A 22,925-nucleotide genomic window follows, 5' to 3' on the forward strand; every position below is an offset into this window, starting at 1 on the left:
TTTAAGGTGACAGGCATGAATGTTGAAAAATGAGTCATTCTGAATTTCATGGAATAAGAGATAAATCTATAAACCTCCTGAGAGAAAGGAATGGTAATTTATGAGGAAAAGAGAACCAATCTGACCCAGGACTTCTTGTCTGAAACACTAAATGCTAGATAGCACTGGAATAATATTTATAGAGTTCTAAGGAAAAGAGAGCAAAACATCGTGCTATATTTAAGCAAAGGAATGACATTTTAGAACATGAGTGATCTCAAGAACTACACTACTGACATTTCCTTTCTGAAAAAGATTTTGAGAAAATACTCGAGCCAGTGAAAAACATCAGAATAAATAACGTCAAGAAAGGGGAAGACATCATAAAACACAACAAAGAGTGGTAAGAAATGAAACCAGTAAAACAAACAATTGTTGATAACAGAATCATGGAGGTTTGGGTAACTGTTAAGAAAGGATTCTTAAAAGTAATATAAAATAAAATCAATCTCAATCTAGTACAAACTTTAGAAATGATTTCAACACTGCAGGATCTAACATGTGTTCCTAGATTGGATCCATCATTTTAGCTTATCAAGATTTTTTTATTCCACTGAGGAATTTGTAAAATGTGTTTATGTATATACCTTTAACACAGAAGCCATATTCCAGCCTGTCCCCCTGCCTCAGACTCCTCAAAGATAGTGAGTGGGAAAAATGAATTTTTCAGTAGACTGCTAAAAATAAGGGCTCCAAGTATTATAAGGGAAAGATGGAGTGGTATGGAAAAGACCTGGAGTTTCTAGATACTGATTAGCTCTGTATGAGTCACTATAGGCATCAATCAGTTTGCTTTGTGTACAGTCATTCAACAGCCTAATAACAATAAGTATTACAATGATTGTTAGTAACAATAACTCCTGCATGTCATCTTGTACATGCCAAGCACTGTTCTAAGCACTTCATTATTTATTACTATTTTCCATCTTATTTAATCCTCACAATAACTCTGGGTGATTGATGCTATTATGATCCCCATTTTATAGATGAAGTAACTGAAGGATAGAATGGTTAACTGGACTGAAGCCACGCAGGCTAAGCAGTGCAAAAGCCAGGGTCAGAAGCCAGACATCTGGCTTCTCAGACCTTATTCTTAATCACTATGCCACACCCTTTCTCCCTTTACAGTCTAATTGTACCATCATCCAATCAAGAATTCTCTATCTTGTCCACAGAGATTGTCAAAGATATCAATTGCCTTAAGGATGTCTAGATGTATCTACCCTGTATCACTGAGATGAGTATGACACGATTTTGACTTTTAATCCCCTGCTACCTCCTAATGCTCACAAACCAGCCCTTTTCTAAACTTCTAGAGGGACTTCTCTGGCGGTCCAGTGGTGAAGAATCCACCTTCTAATGCAGAGGACACGGGTTCGATCCCTGGTCGGGGAACTAGGATCCCACATTCCGCGGGGCAACTAAGCCCACGCGCCACAACTACTGAGCTCATATGCCTCAACGAGAGAGCCTGTGTGCTGCAAACTACAGAGCCCACGTGCTATGGAACCTGTGGGCCACAACTAGAGAAGAGAAAACCCTCACACTGCAACTAGAGAGAAGCCTGCGCACTGCAACGAAAGATCCCAAATGCCTCAACAAAGATCCTGCCTGCCGCAACTAAGACCTGACACAGCCAAAAATAAATAAATAAATTTTAAAAATAAGTAAATAAACTTCTAGAATCTTGGCTGGATAAACACGTTAAATTCATCAGAACAGCTTCTCCACGTAGTGGTAGATTCCATGGGGTGTCCAAGGTTACAACATGTTTGCTTGTGAAGAAAAAATGTTCTGAGCAACCTTATTAACATACTTAACTAATCAAGGGAGAAAATTCCCTATGCCCCATTCTATATTTAGGATTATTTAATTTTACCCACAGCCAGAACAACTCCTTGGTAGAAAGTAGCAAAACCGAGCAGGACACTCTGACCTCGTGCCAGGGCCCTAGTGTTCTATATTTAAAGTCTTTTCATGGATTTGAACATCAAACAGACCCAGCTTTGAGAACTGATTCTGCTACTTACTATTTGTACTAATACCTGTTCCTTGACCTTTCCAAATCACTTCTGTAAAATGAAGTTAATTATAGTAGGTCTTTTTGCAGAGATTAAATAAAACATGTGGAAAGCACTTAGCACAGTGCCTGGCTGACCTTTGGTCCTCAATACGTGTTAGCTAATAAGTGAGTGGACCTCGCCTCTCTACTGACTCAGTTCTTCCTGGAGCACAAGCCACTCCTTCATAACCCTGACCCTGACCATGAGCAATGAGCGTGCACATGCATACACTCACTGTCACAGGATTCTTGGCTGGAATCAGGGGAGTGGCCACATGGCTTGTTGCACTGGATCTAAATGCTCTAAGACAGAGGCCACCTTCCCTCCTCAAATGCCAAGTTCAGCTCAGAAACCTACATCTTAAGAAGCCACATTAGGGGAACACAAACACCCATTTAAAATCAGAACTGTTAACTTCATATCATTTATTGATATTATCCAGTGTTGGCAAGGATGTGAAGAAATGAAGACCTTCATGAAATGATTAGTGAGACAGAATATTGGTATGAACTTTCTGGAATACAGTCTGGCACTATGTATCAAAATGTAAAATGTGTAGGTATCCCTTTGACATAGAAATTATTTTCCAGAATTTATAACGAGGAGATAATTACTTGTAAGAATGTAAGTACAAAAATGTTCATTAGAGCATTACTTATAATGGCAAAAAACAGAAAAACAATCACAATAGGGAAAAAATGAGTTAAGTAACATGGTACAGCCATGTAATAAATTCCATTCAGGGACTTCCCTGGTGGCTCAGTGCTTAAGAATCCGCCTGCCAATGCAGGGGACACAGGTTCAATCCCTGGTCCAGGAAGATCCCACATGCCATGGAACAACAAAGCCCGTGCACCACAACTACTGAGCCTGTGCTCTAGAGCCCGCAAGCCACAACTACTGAGCTCACGTGCTGCAACTACTGAAGCCAACGCGCCTAAAGCCCGTGCTCTGCAACAAGAGAAGCCACCGCAATGAGAAGCCCGCGCACTGAAACAAAGAGTAGCCCCCGCTCGTCACAACTAGAGAAAGCCTGCGCACAGCAATGAAGATGCAACACAGCCAAAAAAAAAAAAAAAGTTGTTGACTCTGGGTTAATATTAGGTAATTTTTTTTCTTTCTCCTTTATATGTGTCCATAATTGCTTGACTTTTCTACATAAGTATTTTTTAAAATAAATGGACAAAATAAAGCTATATTTCTTCTCTGGGGGGAAATATTGACTTATTCTTCTGTCTCCTTTTGGCAAGAACAATTTTGGATCATTATAATCAGAAGTAAACTATGGAAAGTGGGGAGGAGGGATAAATTAGGAGTTTGGGATTATCATATATACACTACTGCATATAAAATAGATAACCAGCAAGGACTTACTGTATAGCACAGGGAACTATACTCAATATTTTGTAATTACCTATAAGGGAAAATAATATATATATATATATATGTATAATGTTATATATATAACTGAATCACTTTGCTGTACACTTGAAACTAACACAACATTGTAAATCAACTATACTTCAATTTAAAAAAAAAGAAGTAAATGACCCATTCACCCAGACTCTATTCCAGAGCTTCATCCTAGGGTAACAGCTCCATCCTTTCTTGACACATAACTTTTGCAAAAGCAGTAGCTGAATAAGTGGAAAACCATTTTCAAACCATATTCATGGGGACTTCCCTGGTGGTCCAGTGGGTAAGACAGCAGGCTCCCAACGCAGGTGTCCCAGGTTCGATCCCTGGTTGGGGAACTAGATCCCACATGCCCAGCTAAAGATCCCACGTGCCGTGCAACTAAGACCTGGTGCAGCCAAAATAAATAAATAAATATTTAAAAAAAACCCAAAACACAACATATCCATGCTCAGAGATGTGCTGGCCATGAACAAAGAGCCTGAACTTAAAGGGCTAAGCACCTCCTTCACAATCTTGCTAAAATTGATAGTTTGCTTAGGAAAGCCTACTTTACAGACAGTTCAAAAATAAACTTAAGCCCAGCTCCTGTCCCTATTACTCCTCCCAAAACTTTAAATTAATAGAGTTAAAAAGAACCCTCTGTATATATTTTACTATACTCAACAGGGCCTTTGGAAAGAACCTCGGTTATCTATATCCTGAGGCTTGAGCGAGTAAGAGGCAAGAGTAAAGGGTGGGACATGTTAACCTGTAGGGGGAGCTCAGGCATGGCCCCATCACTCCCCAAGAGTGACAATGGTGCCTTAGTCAAGGCCTGTGGCATTTGGGGGGATGGACCTTTTTTTTAACCATCTTTTGATTGAGAATCTTTGGCCTCTTCTTCCAAGGCACTGGGGCAGTAGCAGGGGTCTGAGGCCATCACCCACCACAGTTGGAGACCTAAGCAGGAGGCAGGGGGCTCCACAGGGAGTAAGGCAAGGAGCTAATGGCTATGAGCACTGCTCTGGGCAGTAGCAAGCAACACGTCCCCAGTGTGATTTTTCCCTTGGGTTTATCCTTCCTTGCTTCTTCTTTCTTCCAGAGTGGTAAAGCATGACTCTAGGAACAAATCCAGCTAAAACAAAGGATTGGGATTTGGGCAGCAAAGTTCTGTTGGAGACAGCACTGGGAGAAATCTCAGGATGGCTGCAAGGCTAGTGAGCACAGCCCACGTCGAGCAAGCAGCATCTCGATGGGGCTGAGCATTTGTGTCTGAGACCACAGCAGGCTGCTCCGGGACCCGAAACAACAGGGCAGCTGAGAAGCTTGTGGGCAGAGGCTCACATGGAAAACAAGGCTCCTGACCTGCGAGAGACACCAACAGACTACACTGGTCTCAGCTGTGGTAGTGATTTACGTGTAGGAATGAAGGTGTTTACTTCACCATGGGCAGACATATGGGATACAGGTTTGGGGCAGCAGGTTCCAGGAGATGACAAATGGCAAAGCAAAGCATTCACTCCCTCCAGGTTCTTTCCCCCACACACACCCAACCCCCATTTTTCTCATTTCTCAGCCAAAGCTGAAGTGCTGTTACATTTCTCTAGAAGAAATGGCATTAGGCCCTTATACTGCAGGAAACGAGCTTATGAAAAAGAACGTTGCTGTTGTCAATAGAGCCAAGATGGATTCCCAAGAGCTGGGGAATTCAAAGGCACAGAAAGAGTATTTTGCAGTTTTCAGCAGACCCTGAACGCTGGGGTCAATGCCTATTTGGCACACATACCAGGGCCATGCCTATCTGGAGTCATGCTGGTAGAGAGATGACAGCCCTGAGCCTTATTTTCACATCAGTCTCATCTCTCTCCACTTACTCTTTTATTTATTTATTTATTTATTTATTTATTTATTTATTTATTTATTTGGGCTGCACCAGGTCTTAGTTGCGGCATGCAGGATCTTTAGTTGCGGTATGCGGGCTTCTCAGTTGCGGCATGCACGTGGGATCTAGTTCCCTGACCAGGGACCAAACCAGGGCCCCCTGCATTGGGAGCACGGATTCCTACCCACTGGACCACCAGGGAAGTCCATCTCCACTTACTCTTGACCCACTCAAGTCAAAAGGCAGGGAAGAGGCAAGAGTAAAGTGTGGGAGATGATAAACTGCAGGAGGAACTCAGGCATGGCCCCATCACTACCCAAGAGGGACAATGGCATGTTTGTCAAGGCCTCTGGCATTTTGGAATGCCCTCACACCACAAGTACCACAGAGCTTCTTCCTCTGGGTTATGGCTCATAGCGAAGTTCCCATCATCGCCAGGAGTCATTCCGGGGGCAGCCTGGGGGCCAGAACATCTGCAGGTTCTCCAGCACTAGAACCCCTGCAACTCATTCCTCATCTATACGCAGTGACATCCAGAGGCCTACCTGCAACAAGCTCCTGAACTTGACTTGAACCCTGCAGAGTACAATAAACACCAGGTCCCAGGATTTCTCAGAATTCAACAACTAGGATTCACAATCTTCTGGTTCCAGGCAAGCATTGGATAACTGCTGATACCCCAAAACTTGCTAAGCTTCTGCCCCACCTAAAGACACTGACGTTTCTGTGGCAACTGTGATTATGGAAGAAACTCAGTGTCATCAGGAAAAGTCATCCATCGGCTTTTACAGAGTGGTAAATGGGGACCTCAAAAGAAAAAAAAGGTCATGGGAATAACTGCCAATGGATATGGGACTTCTTTTTGGTGTTAATGAGATGTTCTAAAACTAGATAGTGGAGATTATTGCACAGCTTTGTGAATTATACTGAAAACAACTGAATTGTACCCTTCAAAAGGGTAGATTTTATGGTTTGTGAACTATATCTCAATTTTCTTTTTTTTTAAGAAGGGGAAGGTCATGAAATAATTACAAGGAGTAGAATAAACAGAAGCAGAGCCTAGATCAGGATTTTATTCCAGGAAGATTGGTTCTTCCTAGGCTGACATCTCTTTGGATCTTGCATAAAATATTTCTTTCTTCTTCTTCTTCTTCCTACCTTTTTAAAAACAGAAAGCATTCTGGGAAACTATACTGATATATACAGTTACAAAAGTTTTCCTGTCAAACTCCCACAGCCTTGAAAACACAATTTCAGGTATCACGTCCTCCAGTCTCTCACCCACTTCCAAGGTAAGTGCCCCCACAGATTCTGGATTCTGGAAAGCGCCCTTTGCTTACCTATGACTAACACTTGATATGAAATTAGCTGTCTGCCGTCACCTCCCACTAGCATAGCCTTGGCACATAGAAAGCGCATGAAAAATGTAAATATATTGAATGAACTGAACACCAGATCATCATCTTGTAAGGGTTGTTTTTTGTTTTTGTTTTTGTTTTTTATGGTACGTGGGCCTCTCACTGTTGTGGCCTCTCCTGTTGCGGAGCACAGGCTCTGGACACGCAGGCTCAGTGGCCATGGCTCACAGGCCCAGCCGCTCCGCGGCATGTGGGATCTTCCCGGACCGGGGCACGAACCCGTGTCCCCTGCATCGGCAGGCGGACTCTCAACCACTGCGCCACCAGAGAAGCCCAAGGGGTTGTTTTTTTAATATTTATTTATTTATTTGGCCGCGCCAGGTCTTAGTTGCAGCACACAGGATCTTCGTTGCCCTGAGCAGGATCTTCCTTGCAGCATGTGGGCTCTTAGTTGCAGCATGCGGGATCTAGTTCCCTGACCGGGAATCGAACCGGGCCCCCTGCGTTGGGAGCACAGAGTGTTAACCGCTGGACCACCATGGAAGTCCCAAGGTTGTTTTTTTTTAAATTAGTATCTTTTTTTTTTTTTAAGGCACCTAATTTATCTGCAACACTGCACTTCTGCAATCACGTAGCAAGTAATTTGCTACCTAAAACAACAAGATATTGTAAAATGTTTTCTTTGAGGGAATGTGTTCATTCGTCGTGCCAAGAATAAATCAAATGTTCCCTTTGAGGGATTTTTACCTTGGTACAGGTCAAGAGGGAGAATGAGTCTGAGCATCAAAACCTGTGGTTCCTGGTGGGTACAAAGATAAAAAATGCTCTCCTCTCTCTTTTTTTCTCCCCCAAACCTTTAAATATCACAAAGCTTTTAAGGAGAGTCATTAAGACTATGCAAAGCCATCTTAGAACCAGGAGTCTTTTCCTGCCTTTCCTCTTCATTACTGTTCAAAGATTCTCTTAGAAAACCTAAGAGCTATATTATCATGACAGGCTGTAAATAGAGTTCAGATAATACAGGAGCTACTGAAAATTAGGAGGGTTTTGCCCACCCCTTGTATTTGACCAACATATGCCCAAAATCTGACCTTCAAAACTACTGAGGTCCTAAAAGCTCGACTTATTCACTCCTCACTCAACTTATTCCTCCAGGAGACAAGCCCACATCTCTAACAGGTGCAGCATGCTGCTGCATCACAGGGCCCACCCCGTGGGCAATGTGCACAGAGCTGGCGGGTACCAGAGTCACTCCAAGGAAACTGCAGATGGCACACCATCTCGGAGAGCCCCCCCTTGTTGCTTGTTATAAAACTTTTCAAACACACAGAACAAGAAAAAGAATATTACAGTCTCCCCTAGTGCCACCCCTACCCCCAAGATTCAACAATCGTTCACATTTTGCCATTTAAAGTACCTTACAGATAAAATAACACTAGATACTTCATAATAACACCCCTAGGTACTTCAGCATGCAGCTCCCAAAATAAGAATATTATCCTAAATACCTCAGTACAGTTATTCCCTCTAACAAAGTGAACAATAATTCCCTAATACGAACTAATACTCAGTCCAAGTCCAAATTTCCCTCATAGACAAAGGAGAGTCCCTCCCTTAAATCACACTATGTCCTGTCTCCACCCTCGCCCTCCTCCACATCCCCGGTACCAGGCACCGTCCTGCCATCACCATGTTGCTATCACTGCAGCCCCCTTCCCGAGTACCTGTGCAAAAGGTGCCGTCATTGGGGATGAACGCCTTGTTGTTGTTTGTGGCTCGATATCCTTCTAGGCAAATGCAATAAAATCCTCCGAGTGTGTTGTGACAAGATGTGTGGTTCCCACAGACCACAGTGGTTCCAAACTGGCACTCATTTTTATCTGTTGATACATTGAGACAACGCACAGAAAGGGCTGTCAGTCCATACCACGATCAACCACGCAGACTGCTCTCCTGTGTTATGGACTTGAGAATCAATATTCTGTGACAACAGCAGAAAGATCTATTTCCCCAGCCTCTTCTCCTCTCACTATGCTTCTCAGACTACAGGACACGGGCCCCTCGTAGTCTTGCACCAGGTGTATTACAAAACCACAAGAGGAATCCAACATCTCAATCTGATAGTCCATCTTATTTGAAGATTGGGAGAAGGGAATGCTTTTTGAACTTCTCCACACTTAAAAAGATCTTGTCATAGGCCTGGGAAAACAAATCCAACAGAATCCCACTTTTCCAGCCCAACCATTCTCTGGTTTTTTTTTTTTTTTTTTTTTTAACAAAAACCAGAGTAGGATGATTTTACATCCAATGATTAACTGGAAAATTTGTTACTTCTGGGTTACCGGGAGACACAATGGAATTAGTGCTCAAGCCTCACCCAGGGGCAGGGCTAATATTGAGACAGAAGCAGCTCCTGCTAATCGTCAGTGATCCATATAAATAATGTTAATCACCCAGTGAGGAGGGGCTGGAACATGGGATGCTTGATGAGACCACAGAACCTGCCCCGAGTATTTCTAATTCAACAATTTGACATCAATGTAAAATGAAAGTAAACCTCCCTCCCATCTCTGTCCTCCAGCCCAGGGGTCAGCAAACATTTTCTGTCAAAGGCCAGTCATAGGTCTCCAATTGCAACTACTCATGCATACTTTGGAGCACAAAAGCAGTCCCAGACAATCAGTAAACAAATTAGTAATGAAAAACAGGCAGCAGTGAAGTTCGGCCCCCAAGCTCCAGTTTGCTGACTCTGCCCTAGCCTCTACCATCAGAGGAAACTCCTGTGACCAATTTCTTTTGCATCCTTTGAGAGCTGATCTAACCAGCTAGTTTTTTGGCGGGGGGATATCATCAACTTATGAACTGGAGTTTTCTTGTCTGTTATTTAGTGTTTTATTCCACTACTGGTTCCCTCAAAGCAGTTCAGTCGCCTCCCACAATTGCACTCCATTCCTGCTAACTCAAGAGCCAACCCCCCCGCCCCCCGCCAGCCCCACTCAAAATCTGGTGGGGTTTTATTTTTTTCATTTTTCTTATATTACCTTTTTTTAAATTTAATTAAACCTGGAACACTATTCATCATTAAAACCATCTGTGGTAAGATCTGCATGAGAGCTCAGACTAGAACAGACCCTCAAGGCATTGCCAGGCCAAGTGTCCAGTCAGTCCAGCTTACTGAGCAGGGCACGGGGGTTTCAGATACAAGTCCACCTGTGCATAAGATGGAATATTCCTGTCTTTTGCCATTGTTTCTGAGGCGTATCTCCCCTGCAGACTTCATCAGAAGGGACATCTGTGTTTGTATGAGATTCTAGAATTCTTAGGTCCCTTGACGTAATACCATGTTATAGCACCTCTGGCACACCTATGATCTTACCTGTAACCTACGGCATGGTCTCATCAGGCCAAGTACTGGGATGTGCAGTGTGTAGTGTTTGGGAGCAAGTACCACATAAATTAATAAAGCCCCCTCCACCCACTCAGAGACGTTTCTATTGCTCAGAAGTCAAAGAACAATCAAGATTGCAGTGAGCTTTCACGAAAGGAGGACTTCAGTAGGGGAGGGAGTAGAAAAGCCTTGTCCGTGCTCCCCAATCCCAACTTCATTTCCAAGCACCTGCTCGTAAGCAGTGGGAGAAGAATCTTATGGGCAGAATTCTAAAGAGAGAAGGCCCAACTCCAGCCTGCAGGAACGGGCAATGGTGTGTGATTGTGAAAATGTGTACCTGTGAAGTAGAATACGGCTTTTTAAACTCAGGACTTAATTGCCATTTTTCTTTAGGGAGGAAAAACAAAACAAAACAAAAACAAAGATACCACAACAAGGCCATATATACTGTCAATCCACAGCTACAAGGGAAAACTATCCATATTTTTACTGCAGGTAACATGGTTGCTGGGAGGAAACTGTGATTATCTTAACATTCACTACTACAAAGTTACTATGAAACTCTCCCTGTCTCTGAATGGGGCTTGAACCTGGATATTGTCTGACTCTCATGGCATGGTGAATGCTATGAGACAAAAAATTATCCCAGATGTTTCTAGCCTAAAGGTTTCTGTATTCCTTTAAGTCATCCAAGACCCTAAAGGGTCACAACTACAAAAAATTTGGAGGATGGATCCTGGTAGACATGAGACTCAAAGCAACAGTATTTCACTAATCAGCCAAAAAGTTGGCAACTGTGTTTTGTTTTTCCCCATGGTACTGAATAGTTTCCTATCAAAACAACTAGAGAAGTTAAAAAATGCAATACTCACTCGAGTTGTTAAGTTAAATTCAAGAGTTAAAACGGATTTCAAATCTGTGTTAGGTCAGAGAGTTTCCAGAGATTCAAGTTCAATGACCTCTAACATGAGGGATAATTCCTTGGAAACGCTAGAGAAAGGATACATCCCAACACTAAAACACTTATTATAATTGACAAAACTTCTTGTAATAAAAACACATGAACAAAATAATGTTTTCCCCCCAAGGACATCAACTCTTTAACTCTAGAGAATCTTGTTTCTTGACTCAACTTTTCAACTTAACCCAGGATTCAGAACTTACCAATACATTGAGTCCTCCCATTGCCCACAAATCCGTATTTGCAAATACACATCTTCTTCCCTCCTCTTTGCAAGCAGGTAGCATGTTCATGGCAAGTGGCACAGACATCTAAAGCTGAATCATAAATTATATATATCAGGAAAAGAACATTTCAATCACCTACTCTAGGTGAGTCACATTTTGGGTAATAAACAGTTAAAATGCAGAACCAAAATTTGAATACCAAAATTATGAAGGGTAGACCTTATTCCATTCTTAGCTACCCATTGCCCATGGAGTAAAGTGCAAATCCCTCTACCTGGCAATCAATGCTCTTTTCCATCTAACCCCAGACTAACTCCTGCAGCCTCACTGCTCCCAAACCCAAATACACACAGTGTTCTCCAGGCAAGAGGCCAGCTACTCTTTCCCATACATACATGCTATCCACTGTCTTATGTCATGCCATAGTCACGATGCTCCCTTCATCTAGAATGCCTATCTTTCCTTCTCTGTCCAACTAGCACCTATTCCTATTTCAAGACCCAGTTTAATCATCACACTCTCCCTAAGGTCTTCCGTATTCCTCCATTCTTGAGGAAAATTAAATCTTCCTCTGTGCGCCCCTAACACTTTTACATTTCCATATCAACCATATTAATTTGTCAGTATATTCTATTCCACCTCTGTCTTCCCAGCTTGCTATTATGAACGAGCGTCTCAAGGACAGGGATTATGTCATTTGCCCATACATCATTATGGCATGGTATAAACATTCAGTGTATTTTTACTGACCAACTGGATAAAGGAAACTGCAGTCCTACTGCCTACAACTTAAAAAGCAAATGGAAGGAAGAAGAACTCGTCTATTGCCCTATCCATTTTCCTTATAAGGAAACAGTGGTGAATGTGTTTAAAATGTCAGTGAGATAACAGCCAGGTCCCAGCAGGATGACCAGATCCCAATTATTTAGATAAGCAGCAAAAATGTTTGGGGCCAAAATCCTGAAACATTCAAATCTACCAGATGGTGATACATGGCCCAAGATCAAACACGAATTTCTACCCGAGGCTATGTGGGATACTGTGTTGCACTCCCAGTGTCTGTAATATCAGGCGTGGCCTAGTAAGGAGAACATATCAGCATGGAATTTCATCTTAGTCTTGGCCCCATTACCACCCAAGTAATAAAGACTTAGGTCTCAGGCTGCTTTAGGCATGAAACCAACTGAGAAAGGGATATATATAAATTCTCTTAACCACGCTTGGTTTTGTTTTTTTTGTTGTTGCTTTTTTGCTGTACGCAGGCCTCTCACTGTTGTGGCCTCTCCCGTTGCGGAGCACAGGCTCCTGACCCACAGGCTCAGTGGCCATGGCTCACGGGTCCAGCCGCTCCGTGGCATGTGGGATCTTCCTGGACCGGGGCACGAACCCGTGTCCCCTGCATCGGCAGGCGGACTCTCAACCACTGTGCCACCAGGGAAGCCCACTTTATTTTTTTTAAAACAAAATATAACACAAAAATGAGACAAGCCATGCTTATCACTAATACTAAATTAACCATAGGATATTTACAAAATTTATTATATCCCAGACCATAAAGAAAAATGCAACAAGTTTCAAAAAAGTAGAAATTATAGAGGTCATACTGACTACCATGTAATAATGTAATAAAACTACAAAATAAAACATAAGACTTGCATTCCCAAAAGAAAACCTACTTGGAAACTACAGAACACTCTCCTAAATAATTCTTGGGGCAAAGAGGATATCAACATTGAAATGTTTAATACCAGACATAAAAGCTTATCTACACCAGAAAATTTGAGTTTGACATGTTTTTATGTTTTAAAAGAGAGAAAGAAAAGCAGGCGGCTGGGGGAATGGGGGAAACTAAAATTTTAATACAAGAAGCTTGAAAAAAAGGAAAAAAACAAAATAGGGGTTTAAGAGGGGGGTGGTTAGGACTCAATAAAGATTAAAAAGATGTTAAAGAATTAGAAAATATATTCAAATTCATTGGAAAAACAAAAAACTTTTGCCAAAGTCAGTGTATCATAAAGACCAGTAGTCAAAACTCAAGACCAGTGAAGGAAAACAAGGGTATATACAAACATACAACATTAGGAATAAGAAAGAGCTTGTAACAAAAAATACATAACAATTTCTTTTAAAGTACAAATGAAAGACTTCCAGTTAAACACAGCAGATTTAATACACCTGCAACCCTCACCAAAAATTTAAAAATGAAATCAAGGACCAGAAAGGTATAAACTCTGGGAGAGAAGATGACAGCAGACAAGGATGTTGACAATATTTCAGAAGATGAAAGAGATGGACATATGGGAACTACCTGAGAGGAAGAAGTAAAAGCCAAGGAAGGAAGGAAGCAAAGAAAGGAAGAAAGGAAGGAAGGAAAGAAGGGAGGGAGGGAGGGAGGGAGGGAGGGAGGGAGGGAGGGGACATTAATTAAAATAAAATTTAAAACGTAAATAAAAGCCAACTTGAAAGGCTCAGGAATGGAGTCACTTAGCACCCCAGAAGGCAAGCATAAAGAGTAGGGGCTGAGAGTTAAGGAACAAGTTGAAAATATGGAGGAGTAGTTAGATGCTCAGATCCCCTAACTCACCCTGGCATAAGATGGAGTTTTACAACCTGGAGAAAACAGACCAGGAAGGCTCCTGATTATAGGGGCAACAGACAGAGCTGAAGGGAGAATGAGTCCCCGTACTAAATGTCCACCAAGATGGGGTAAATTTATTTAACCATTTTAACATTTTAATACACAACATTTTAAAACAGTACCATAAGGACACTGTCAATCCATAATCACATGCAACCAAAATCCTGGAAATACCTTCTAAATAATGGGTCCTGGGTCACCTCCACAAACCCAGCTGTGGTCAACCATATAGTGATGACCACTCACCCCAGCGTGTGTGGGTAGTACAATAATAGATATATACACTAAACTTTTTTTTTTGAAGTATAGTTGATTTACAGTATTATGTTAGTTTCAGGTGTACAGCAAAGTGATTCGGTTATACATATATATGTATGTATCTGTATTCTTTTTTTCTATTGACACAAACACTATACTAATGAAATAATAAAATGATAAGATGTTTGATTTTTTTCCTATATGGAATACTTATCTTTATAAAGATGGCAGCATTTTTATATCCATCCAGTTCCAGAAACTTACATTAGATAGAAAATGATTACTTCATGTAACTGTTGAAAGAATCTAATAAACACGAAATATTAAGAAGCAAAGTAGTACCACCCACAGGCTCTGATCTTGTTAAACCACAGGCTCTGATTCAGTTGGTCTGGGGTGAGACCCTATACTTTGCATTTCTAACAAGCTGCCATGTGGACTACATTTTGAGTAGCAGGGATTCAAGGGCCCCTGAAGTCCTTTCCCTCTAATGTTCTGACACTTCATTCTTAGGGTACATGTTTTAATGATCCATTAGGAATAATTTAGCATAAATGTAGCCCCAAGGACAGTACCTGTCATGTTTGGCTCAATAAATGTTTTTTTGTTTTGTTTTGTTTTTGTTTTTTGCGGTACACGGGCCTCTCACCGCCGCAGCCTCCCCCGTTGTGGAGCACAGACTCCGGACGCGCAGGCTCAGCGGCCACGGCCCACGGGCCCAGCCACTCCGCGGCACGCGGAATCCTCCCGGACCGGGGCACGAACCTGCGTCCCCCGCATCGGCAGGCGGACTCTCAACCACTGCGCCACCAGCGAAGCCCTCAATAAATGTTTGTTTCCCATACTGGCGAAAAAGACAAGATGTGTGCCAGTCTACCAAAGTCTTCCCAGACCACCCGAAGAAGAGAAAGTGGTTTCCAGAGGTAGAGGGACCTCAGCTGAAGCTCCTTGTTCAGCCATGATTAGCCCAGTCTGCAGGGCCTAGTAGGGAGGCCCTCTGAGTTCTAACTGCTTGAGGGACAAAGTTGTCTTCTGGGGGGAAAAAAAAGGGGGGTAGGAAGCACAACCTCAATACAAGGAAAGGCAGGGGCTGGGGTGGGGTTGGGGGCTGCTTCTGACCACACAATAGTGTCCATTGGTCAAAAACTCAGTTAAGAATCACTGGAGAAGAGCATAAATGTATACAACTAGTCTACAAAGCAATTTTGCAACAATTGTAAATTTTGCATACATTAATTACATATTTATTCCTTTCTAGTTTATAGTTTTTTACTGCTACATAATGAATTACTCCAAAACTTAGCAACTTAAAACAATAAACATCTGTTGTCTCTCTCTCTCTCACACACACACACACACACACACACACACAGAATCACTGGAGACAGAGTAACCAATTCAACCCAGTTTTAATACTAAAAGTCCCCTGCCCAGGAAACCCCTCAGTTCGGTGCAAACCAAGACAGTTAGTTGATCACCCTACTTGGAGAGCTTGTTAAAACAGAATCCCCAGAGAGTTTGATTCAGTAGGTGTGAGTCGGGCCTGGGAACCTGCATTTCTAAGAAGATCCCAGATGCACCACACTACCAGCAACACTGAAAGTCTCCCTCAATCTCAAGGACTTACGTCAGAATCCTGGGGAAAGAAAAGGTAATACCGAAGACAACTTTCACCAAGTCTAGACTGAGGCACAGCATAGCTATGGGACCAACGTGACAGAGAGAATAACCCAATGGAGAAGAATTCTCCAGGCCTGTGTCAAGACCACTGTGCCTTCCTTATAACCTGGGGGTGGAACTGTGTCAGGCAGCAGCTTCACATCCAAGTCAAGGACGACTTGACTTCTGTCTTCAGCAGATTCTGCTCAGGAGAGCAGAGAGGTGGCTGCCACACAGTAACTGAGGGGACTACTACAGGGGCGAGGGATCCCCCTCTTCCCCTTGCCCTAGGGATGCCTAGAATTACTGGCAGAGAAACAGGAGAGTGCGGACTCCAAAACTCTAGGAGGAAAAGCCTGACAAGTACTCTTTGTTACTCTTATTGTGTCCCCCAGCTGAGGGTTGCTGACGGTTGCTCCTAGATTCACTTCCCTTCTCTACCCTGTAGTGACTAAGCCAGCTAAATCCACATCCAACAATGAGAGGACCAGACAGGTTTTGGTGTCTCGACCTCGGTTGGAGTCTTCTCTCTTGTTCCCTAACTATGTGATCGAAGGCAAATGAAACTGTCAGAGCTCTGGTTTTAATCTGTAAGACGGAGATCGTGTTGCGAAGATTAAATGAGAAATATAAATGCTGTATGAGCTCAAAGCACTAGACAAAGAGCTAATTTACATGAATATCTATGTCTCTTTCCATAGATATTGTTATTGTTGTTAGAAACAAGTCATGCATGATGCAGTGCCTGGTAGGAGACACACTGGTTCAGAGCAGGGTTGAGAGAGAGAGAGATCACTTGGGCTACAATCCTAGCTTGGCCACTTGCTAGCTGGGTAATCCTTGATAATCTCTGTGCCTCTGTTTCCTGTAAATCTGTAATATGAGGATGATAATAAACCTACCTCATATGGTTGTTTTGAGGATTAAAGAGTAAATGAGTTAATACACATAAAGCAATTAGAATGTGAGACATTATTAATACAACCACTCAACAGCTCTTTGTTAATGAGTAAATGAAGGTACTGACAGCTAGCCAGCTCCCAGTTATACGAATGAAGAGACTGATGGAGAGCTGCATTGATGCAAAAACCCAAAGCAACATCACTGTGTGGACAGATGCCCAACTATTCATGGGGCTGATATTCTGGGAACCATAATACCTTCATTTCCATGATCACTCCTTGCTTCCTCCACATCCTCCCAGCCTTCTGGGTAATACCTGACTCAGAAGTTGGAAATTCAGCTTCCTCACCCTTTCAGCCCTGCTCACCCCTCCCTCCCCTCCCCCGCACACCACGTAAACCTCGACATCAGGATGGAGTGGAGGCTGCCAGCCTGAGACTGCTCCTCTCGCTCTGTATTTCAATACTCAAGCAACAACTTACATGCACTCTTGAAATAACAGCAGCTGGACTGTGACAAAACAGTGAAGAGATTTTGTCCACTGTCAAGGGAAGAAGGAAGTGTTAAAAGCACAAATAGAGTGCTTGAATTCAAATCTTAATCTCATCCCCAGCCATTCACGGTCAGACCAAACAAGCCCACTGCACAGCCTTCCTGAGACCCTGTCTCTCAAACTCATGGAGACATGTGGAAACAGATCCAATGACCTGAGGAAATAAGCAAAGGGGCGCAAAGCTCAGGAAGAGAAAGCATTCCCAAGTCTTCTGCAACACTATGGAAAATTGCATTGCTTGTAAGAGACGGCATCAAATTCCAGAAACAGAAGGAACCTGAGAGACCTCCTCTCCAACATCCCTCACAGAAAAAAACAAAAACATAGCCCGTGCTTTAAAAATCCGCCAAAGGACTTCCGTGGTGGTCCAGTGGTAAAGAATCCGCCTTCCAATGCAGGGGACGTGGGTTCCACCCCTGGTTAGGGAACTAAGATCCCACATGCTGTGGGGCAACCAAGCCTGTGCCACAACTACTGAGCCTGCTCACCACAACTAGAGAGAAGCCCACACACTGCAAGGAGGAGCCTGCGCACCACAACAAAAGATCCCGCATGCCGCAATTGACACGATGCATCCAAAATGAAAATAAATAAATAAAATATTTTTTAAATAATAATAAAAAATAAAATAAAAATCTGCCAAGACAGAGAGCACTCTACTCTTTCAAGCAGTATAATCCTTGTGGGGCAATGGGAACCATCATCCAGTCCCCTTCTCCTCCCCAACCCAGGGCTGCCATTCCCCATCAGGAACCCAGAACCTTTCCTTGTGTAAAACGGTTATCAGCCCGCAGCTGCTTTTGCTCTTTTGCCCTCTTCTGACCATTTTCCTGTTTGACCAAGACCAACTTGCAGAGGCGGTCCCACACCTGGCCTCCAGACTAGGAACCAACCCATGCCGAGCACCCCAATGTCAATGCTTTAGAGCTCTGAGCAAAGCAGCCACACCCTAGGTTTATGTCCTGAATGTCACACATGAACAGGCTGCCCCACATTCTCGAGCAAGCTGAATACCTTTTTTTTTTTTAAGATCCATGCAATTCAACACCCCTGTCTCCTCTGCAGAGCTAAGGCCAATAGGCCTCTTGCCACCTTTGGCTGCAGAGACCTAGGAGCCCATTTTAGGATTTGACCAGAAGCTGAGGATGTGCTCAGGGCCAAGTCCTTGGAGGGGGAACACAGGCCGTGGCGGGGATCGTCTTCATTGGCTCTAATCCTGCTACATTACTTTGAGCGACTGTAAGTCACTCCCAAAACCACGCACCCGCTCCATTTCCCTTCTTTCCTCCTCTTCCTCGCTCTGAACAGGGAATACGCTGCTGTGATTCATGATGACGGAGTGAAGACCAAGCCTATGGAATGCACGATTCAGGAAGTCAGGTGTACTTTACACAGTAACAACTTCCCCAACCCTCTCTACCACCGCTCCCCAAGCCTCTCAAGGCCTCTGCCCGCCCTCTGCACACCCTCTGGCCTTCCCAAACCCCAGCCGCTCCCAGACTCAGAGCAATGCCAGGAAAAGGTTAAGAAACAGGACTGACTGGTTCCAGCCCTCCTGGCCCATTCCTAACCTCTCTGTTCCCCTGGCGCTTGGCACCGTGCCCACCACCAACACCCTCCTGCTCTACCAACTACCACTTCGCACTTCCCTCACACTCAGGCCACCTGACTTTGGCTCCCCCACTCTCTCCTCCCTGAAACGTGTTGGATAACAATTAAATGTAATTCAGCAATGTTACCGTGAGGGACTGAATATACAAATGGACAACCCCAGACCACACATAAAAATAGAACTCTGACCCATAATCTGCAGCCATCGGTCTAGGAAGTCAAACCACAAACTCTGTAGCAATAAGTCCCAAGTGGTCAGGATTTAATCAATATTGGACAGCTTCCATAATTTTTGCCCACGCTTCAAACTTAGGACCAATCAGAGAAAGCCAAATACACTCCCCTAACCAATCACACGAGATGCCTACTGTCAGAGAGAAGCTATCTCCAGCTTCCCAATGGCAACATCCTCCAACCAACCCGGGCATACCTGAAACCTTCCTTTCTGTTCCACTGTAAAGTTTTTACACTCCCCGGCCTGCCTGTGAGTCTCTGACAAATGTAAATGACGATCGCTGACTCTTTTGCTAGAGCAAGCTCTGAATAAACAGCCTTTTCTCATTTGAGTGGTCTTCGTTTATTTCCATACCAGATTCCTAATACAAGCCACAGTCCCTACGCACAAGGAGCTCTTAGTCTAGTAAACAATTACATTGCAATATGGTGTAAGTGTATAGAGCAAGGGTACCTTATAAATATGTACGTATATAAGTGTGTAGTGGCCCATGTAATACAGTACAGAGGGGCCTCCAGGAGGGAGGACAATTGGGCTGCTTTTGAAAAATGAACAGCACTAAGTAGCTAGCTGTGGGGGAAGGGAAGAGCTGTTCTCCATTCTTCTCCTTCCCTCCCCTCTCCCTATCGAGCTTTCCCACTTGTAGACCAGCTTTGCTTTTTGACCTGCTCCAATAAATATCTCCTTTATTTTTCCATTTTCAGTTTCTCCCTCTACCCAATAATTCCCCTCATTTGTGCCGGAGTCTGCTTTACCACTTCCCCCAGCAAAAAAATTTCTTGCACTGACCTGGCCAGCCCAACTGAACGCTAACTTCTCTTTCCTTCTATGTTCTATCTTCTTTAAAGAACATCTACTCTGCAGCCAAAGTCCTGCACTCACTTGAGCCCTCTGCATCTGGCTCTCACTCTCAGTGCTCTGCTAGCTCTGGCTTCCACTGACAGAGTCACCAAATCCAAAGCCTTGTTCTCCGTCTCCACTCACTTGGCTCCCCTTCCCCTGGTTTCCTTGATGCTCTACTAGCCCGGTCTTCCTCCAATCTATGTGGCCACTGCTCTTTCTCCTCCATGTGCATCTACCATCTGAACTTAGTCTTTCCAAGAATCTGTCCTTGGTCCTCTTACTCTTATCAACCTCAAGGCTTCAAGTGACCATCGAGTCTCCATCATTTGCACACACTTACTGTCCACAGTCTCAACTCCCTGTTGGTTTCATCTCTCCGAAAGTCCTAGCATTACCTCGAATTCAGGATCTCCAAAACAACTAGGCATCTTTCTTCCAAAATCTTTTTTTCTCCTCCCATAGACCCATATACCCAAGTCACCCAGTCCTAAACCCTTAGTGTTCCAACTTCCCTTTTCTGTTCCTTTGCACCTTAACATCTGTCATTAAGTCCTTCCAGTTCCCTTTCTACCTTATCACCTACATGCAGTCCTCATCTCCCGCTGTCATGACTGTGGGGCCAGTCTTCCGGCCTCAGAACTTCTAGAACAGATATTACAACTTCCTCAATGGTCCTAAGCATCCAGTCAGTTCCCACATTGACCACTGCAAGGAAACCTGCCCTTAATCAAACCAGCTTCTACACAGTTGTAAATGATGGGAAAATGCCTGCATAAGGAGAGGGGGCTCATCCAGGTAACCCTGGCTTCCATTTCCCAAAATTCACCCCACAGCCGTTAAGCTGTTGCAGATGGATGGCCTTAGGTAGTTACTTTGTTCAACCATCTCAGGTCAGCAAGCCAATGGGACCCCAGTGGACAGTTTCCTAGGCTACAGTCTTAACACAAAGATTCTGAAATAGGCTCCAAGCACCTGCAAACTTTTACGCACACTGCCGTGGGAGACCAAGTTAGGGAAGGAAGTTAGAAAGCCCACCAGAGCATCTGATGTATAAAAATGGCCACTCCAAGAGGTTTGGCGGTCAAGAAAAACACCGTCCAGTGATGGTAAAAGTCCCAAGGTAAAGAGAATTGAGGGGAACAGGAGTCTGAGCCACAAAGTCCCCTCATATCTCCTTACACAGAATTTGCCATCCACTACGGGAGGAGTGTTTCATTTTATGAAGGAAGCTGGAAGCTTTTCTTATACCAGCTTTTACATCACTCCCTGTACTAAAAGCTGCAGTGATTTCCAATGGCTACTCACTGCCCAGGAACAACCAAGACTAAATGCCTTGGTCTGCCAACCACAACACCCTGCCTTCTGGTTAAATCCAATCTGCTTTTCTGCCCCCCATTTCCCACACACCTCCTACAAACCAGTCAAACTGAAACACAGCCCCCATGCTTTCATGCCTTCGTGTGGTTCCTCACTTTGACCCCTCCACCTGGAATTCATTCATTCTACACGTATTTGTGGAGAGCTGCTGTGCCCTCTGCTATGAGTTGGGGTGCCTTTTCCTCCTCTTCCCATAACCAAATATTACCAATCGTTGTTGGCCCAGTTCAAAGGTCACCTCATCCATGAGGCCACCAGATTCCCCTGGTCAGAAGTAGTCTTTCCCTCCTCTGACCACCCACCTCTTCAGAGCACTGATGGCGTTCTGCCTTTATTACAGTTATTTGAGTAAATGCCACCTCCCCTCCGTGTCTGAATCCTCTGCGTAACTCATACCACGTTCAACACTGCGTTCTGCAGGGGGAATAAAAACTACTCCAACTGCCTAGAAATGGCTTATTTGCTTGTCTGTCTTCTGCAGAATATGAGCTCAGTAAGGACCAGCACAAGGCCCTCGCACCCTTCACAGGGAAACTATTCAAGGACCATTCATCTGTTGAATGAATGGCTTAATAACTGCTTTATTCCCGTAAACTTCCTTACACTTCTTCCTCACCGTATTAGCATCTGGTTCTTCATCAAAGGGAAAAAATTAAAAGGTAGATAGACAACTGCTCCGGGTCAAGAATTTGTCGCGGAAAAGCCACAGCCGGGCCGGAAGCGTGACAGTGCAGGCGGAACGCCCTTCCACGCCCTCGCGCGCCGGGCGCGGCTCTCCTGAGGGGGAGAGAGCCTCTCCCCTCGCTCGCGCCCGGCCCCCACTCGCGCCAGGTCCCCCGGGGGCGCGGGCCGGGCCGCTGCGCATTTGTTTCCCGCAGCCCAGGACCGGGCCTGAGGCGGAGAAGGCCGCCTGGGAGGCCTTCCCGCTTCTCGGAGCCCCGCCCTCCGATCCCCCACCTGCGCCCAGCTACCAGGCCCCTCGCCAGCCCGGCCCAGGGGCGGGGAGCGTCCGGGGCGCGCCCGGCATAGTCCGGGCCGCCGCCCCCCCACCCCGCGCCGCGCCTGCTCCCCGCCTGCACTCACCGTCCGCGCCCGGCGCTCGGGGCACGCCGAGGGCCAGGCTGAGCAGCGGCAGGAGCGGCAGCAGGCGCCCAGGCGGGAAGCCGGCGCCCCGGGGCCCCCGGGCCATGCCGCCGCCGCCGCCTCCCTCCCGGCGCGCCCGCGACTCCTCCTGCGGCCCCAAGGCGCCGAGATAAGGCGTCGGGCGCCCCGGGGAGGGGGCCGGGCGGGCCGCTTCCGGCGCCAAGCTAGGGAGCTGAGGGCTCTGCGGGGTCCTGGGGAGCGGCGGCGGCGGCGGTGCGCGGGCCCTTCCTCCCCGCCAGGCCCGCGCGCCGGAGTGACGCTCGTTCAGCCACTCGCGGCTTCACCTGGCCGTGCCCCCTGCTGCGCGCCGGGTACGCGGGGGGCCCGGGGACACGCTGCGGGTCCGGCTTAGTGACACAGCTGAACGTAGAGTCCCGGATTGTGCCAGA

The 22,925-nt window shown here is 44.9% G+C and overlaps 1 protein-coding gene across 3 annotated transcripts in view; it reads right to left on the reverse strand.

The window, feature by feature from the left end:
* SUSD1 (sushi domain containing 1) overlaps window positions 1-22,641 on the reverse strand; it is a 127,198-nt gene extending 104,557 nt beyond the window's left edge. For 2 of the 3 annotated variants that reach the window (XM_029202760.1, XM_029202758.1), the window contains exons 1-3: window positions 22,477-22,596; window positions 11,293-11,406; window positions 8,465-8,620 (exon numbers count right to left, since the gene is read on the reverse strand). In XM_029202760.1, the coding sequence (XP_029058593.1) occupies window positions 8,465-8,620; window positions 11,293-11,406; window positions 22,477-22,582 (376 nt within the window). In that variant the 5' untranslated portion in view covers window positions 22,583-22,596. Of the gene's footprint in view, window positions 1-8,464; window positions 8,621-11,292; window positions 11,407-22,476 lie in introns of all 3 variants that reach the window. The other variant, XM_029202759.1, reaches the window with a different exon arrangement.
* Between the last annotated feature and the right edge of the window lie 284 nt (window positions 22,642-22,925).

The sequence above is a fragment of the Monodon monoceros genome, unplaced genomic scaffold, assembly GCF_005190385.1.
Source record: "Monodon monoceros isolate NGI ecotype Baffin Bay Population unplaced genomic scaffold, NGI_Narwhal_1 Super_Scaffold_5, whole genome shotgun sequence".
Taxonomy (NCBI): domain Eukaryota; kingdom Metazoa; phylum Chordata; class Mammalia; order Artiodactyla; family Monodontidae; genus Monodon; species Monodon monoceros.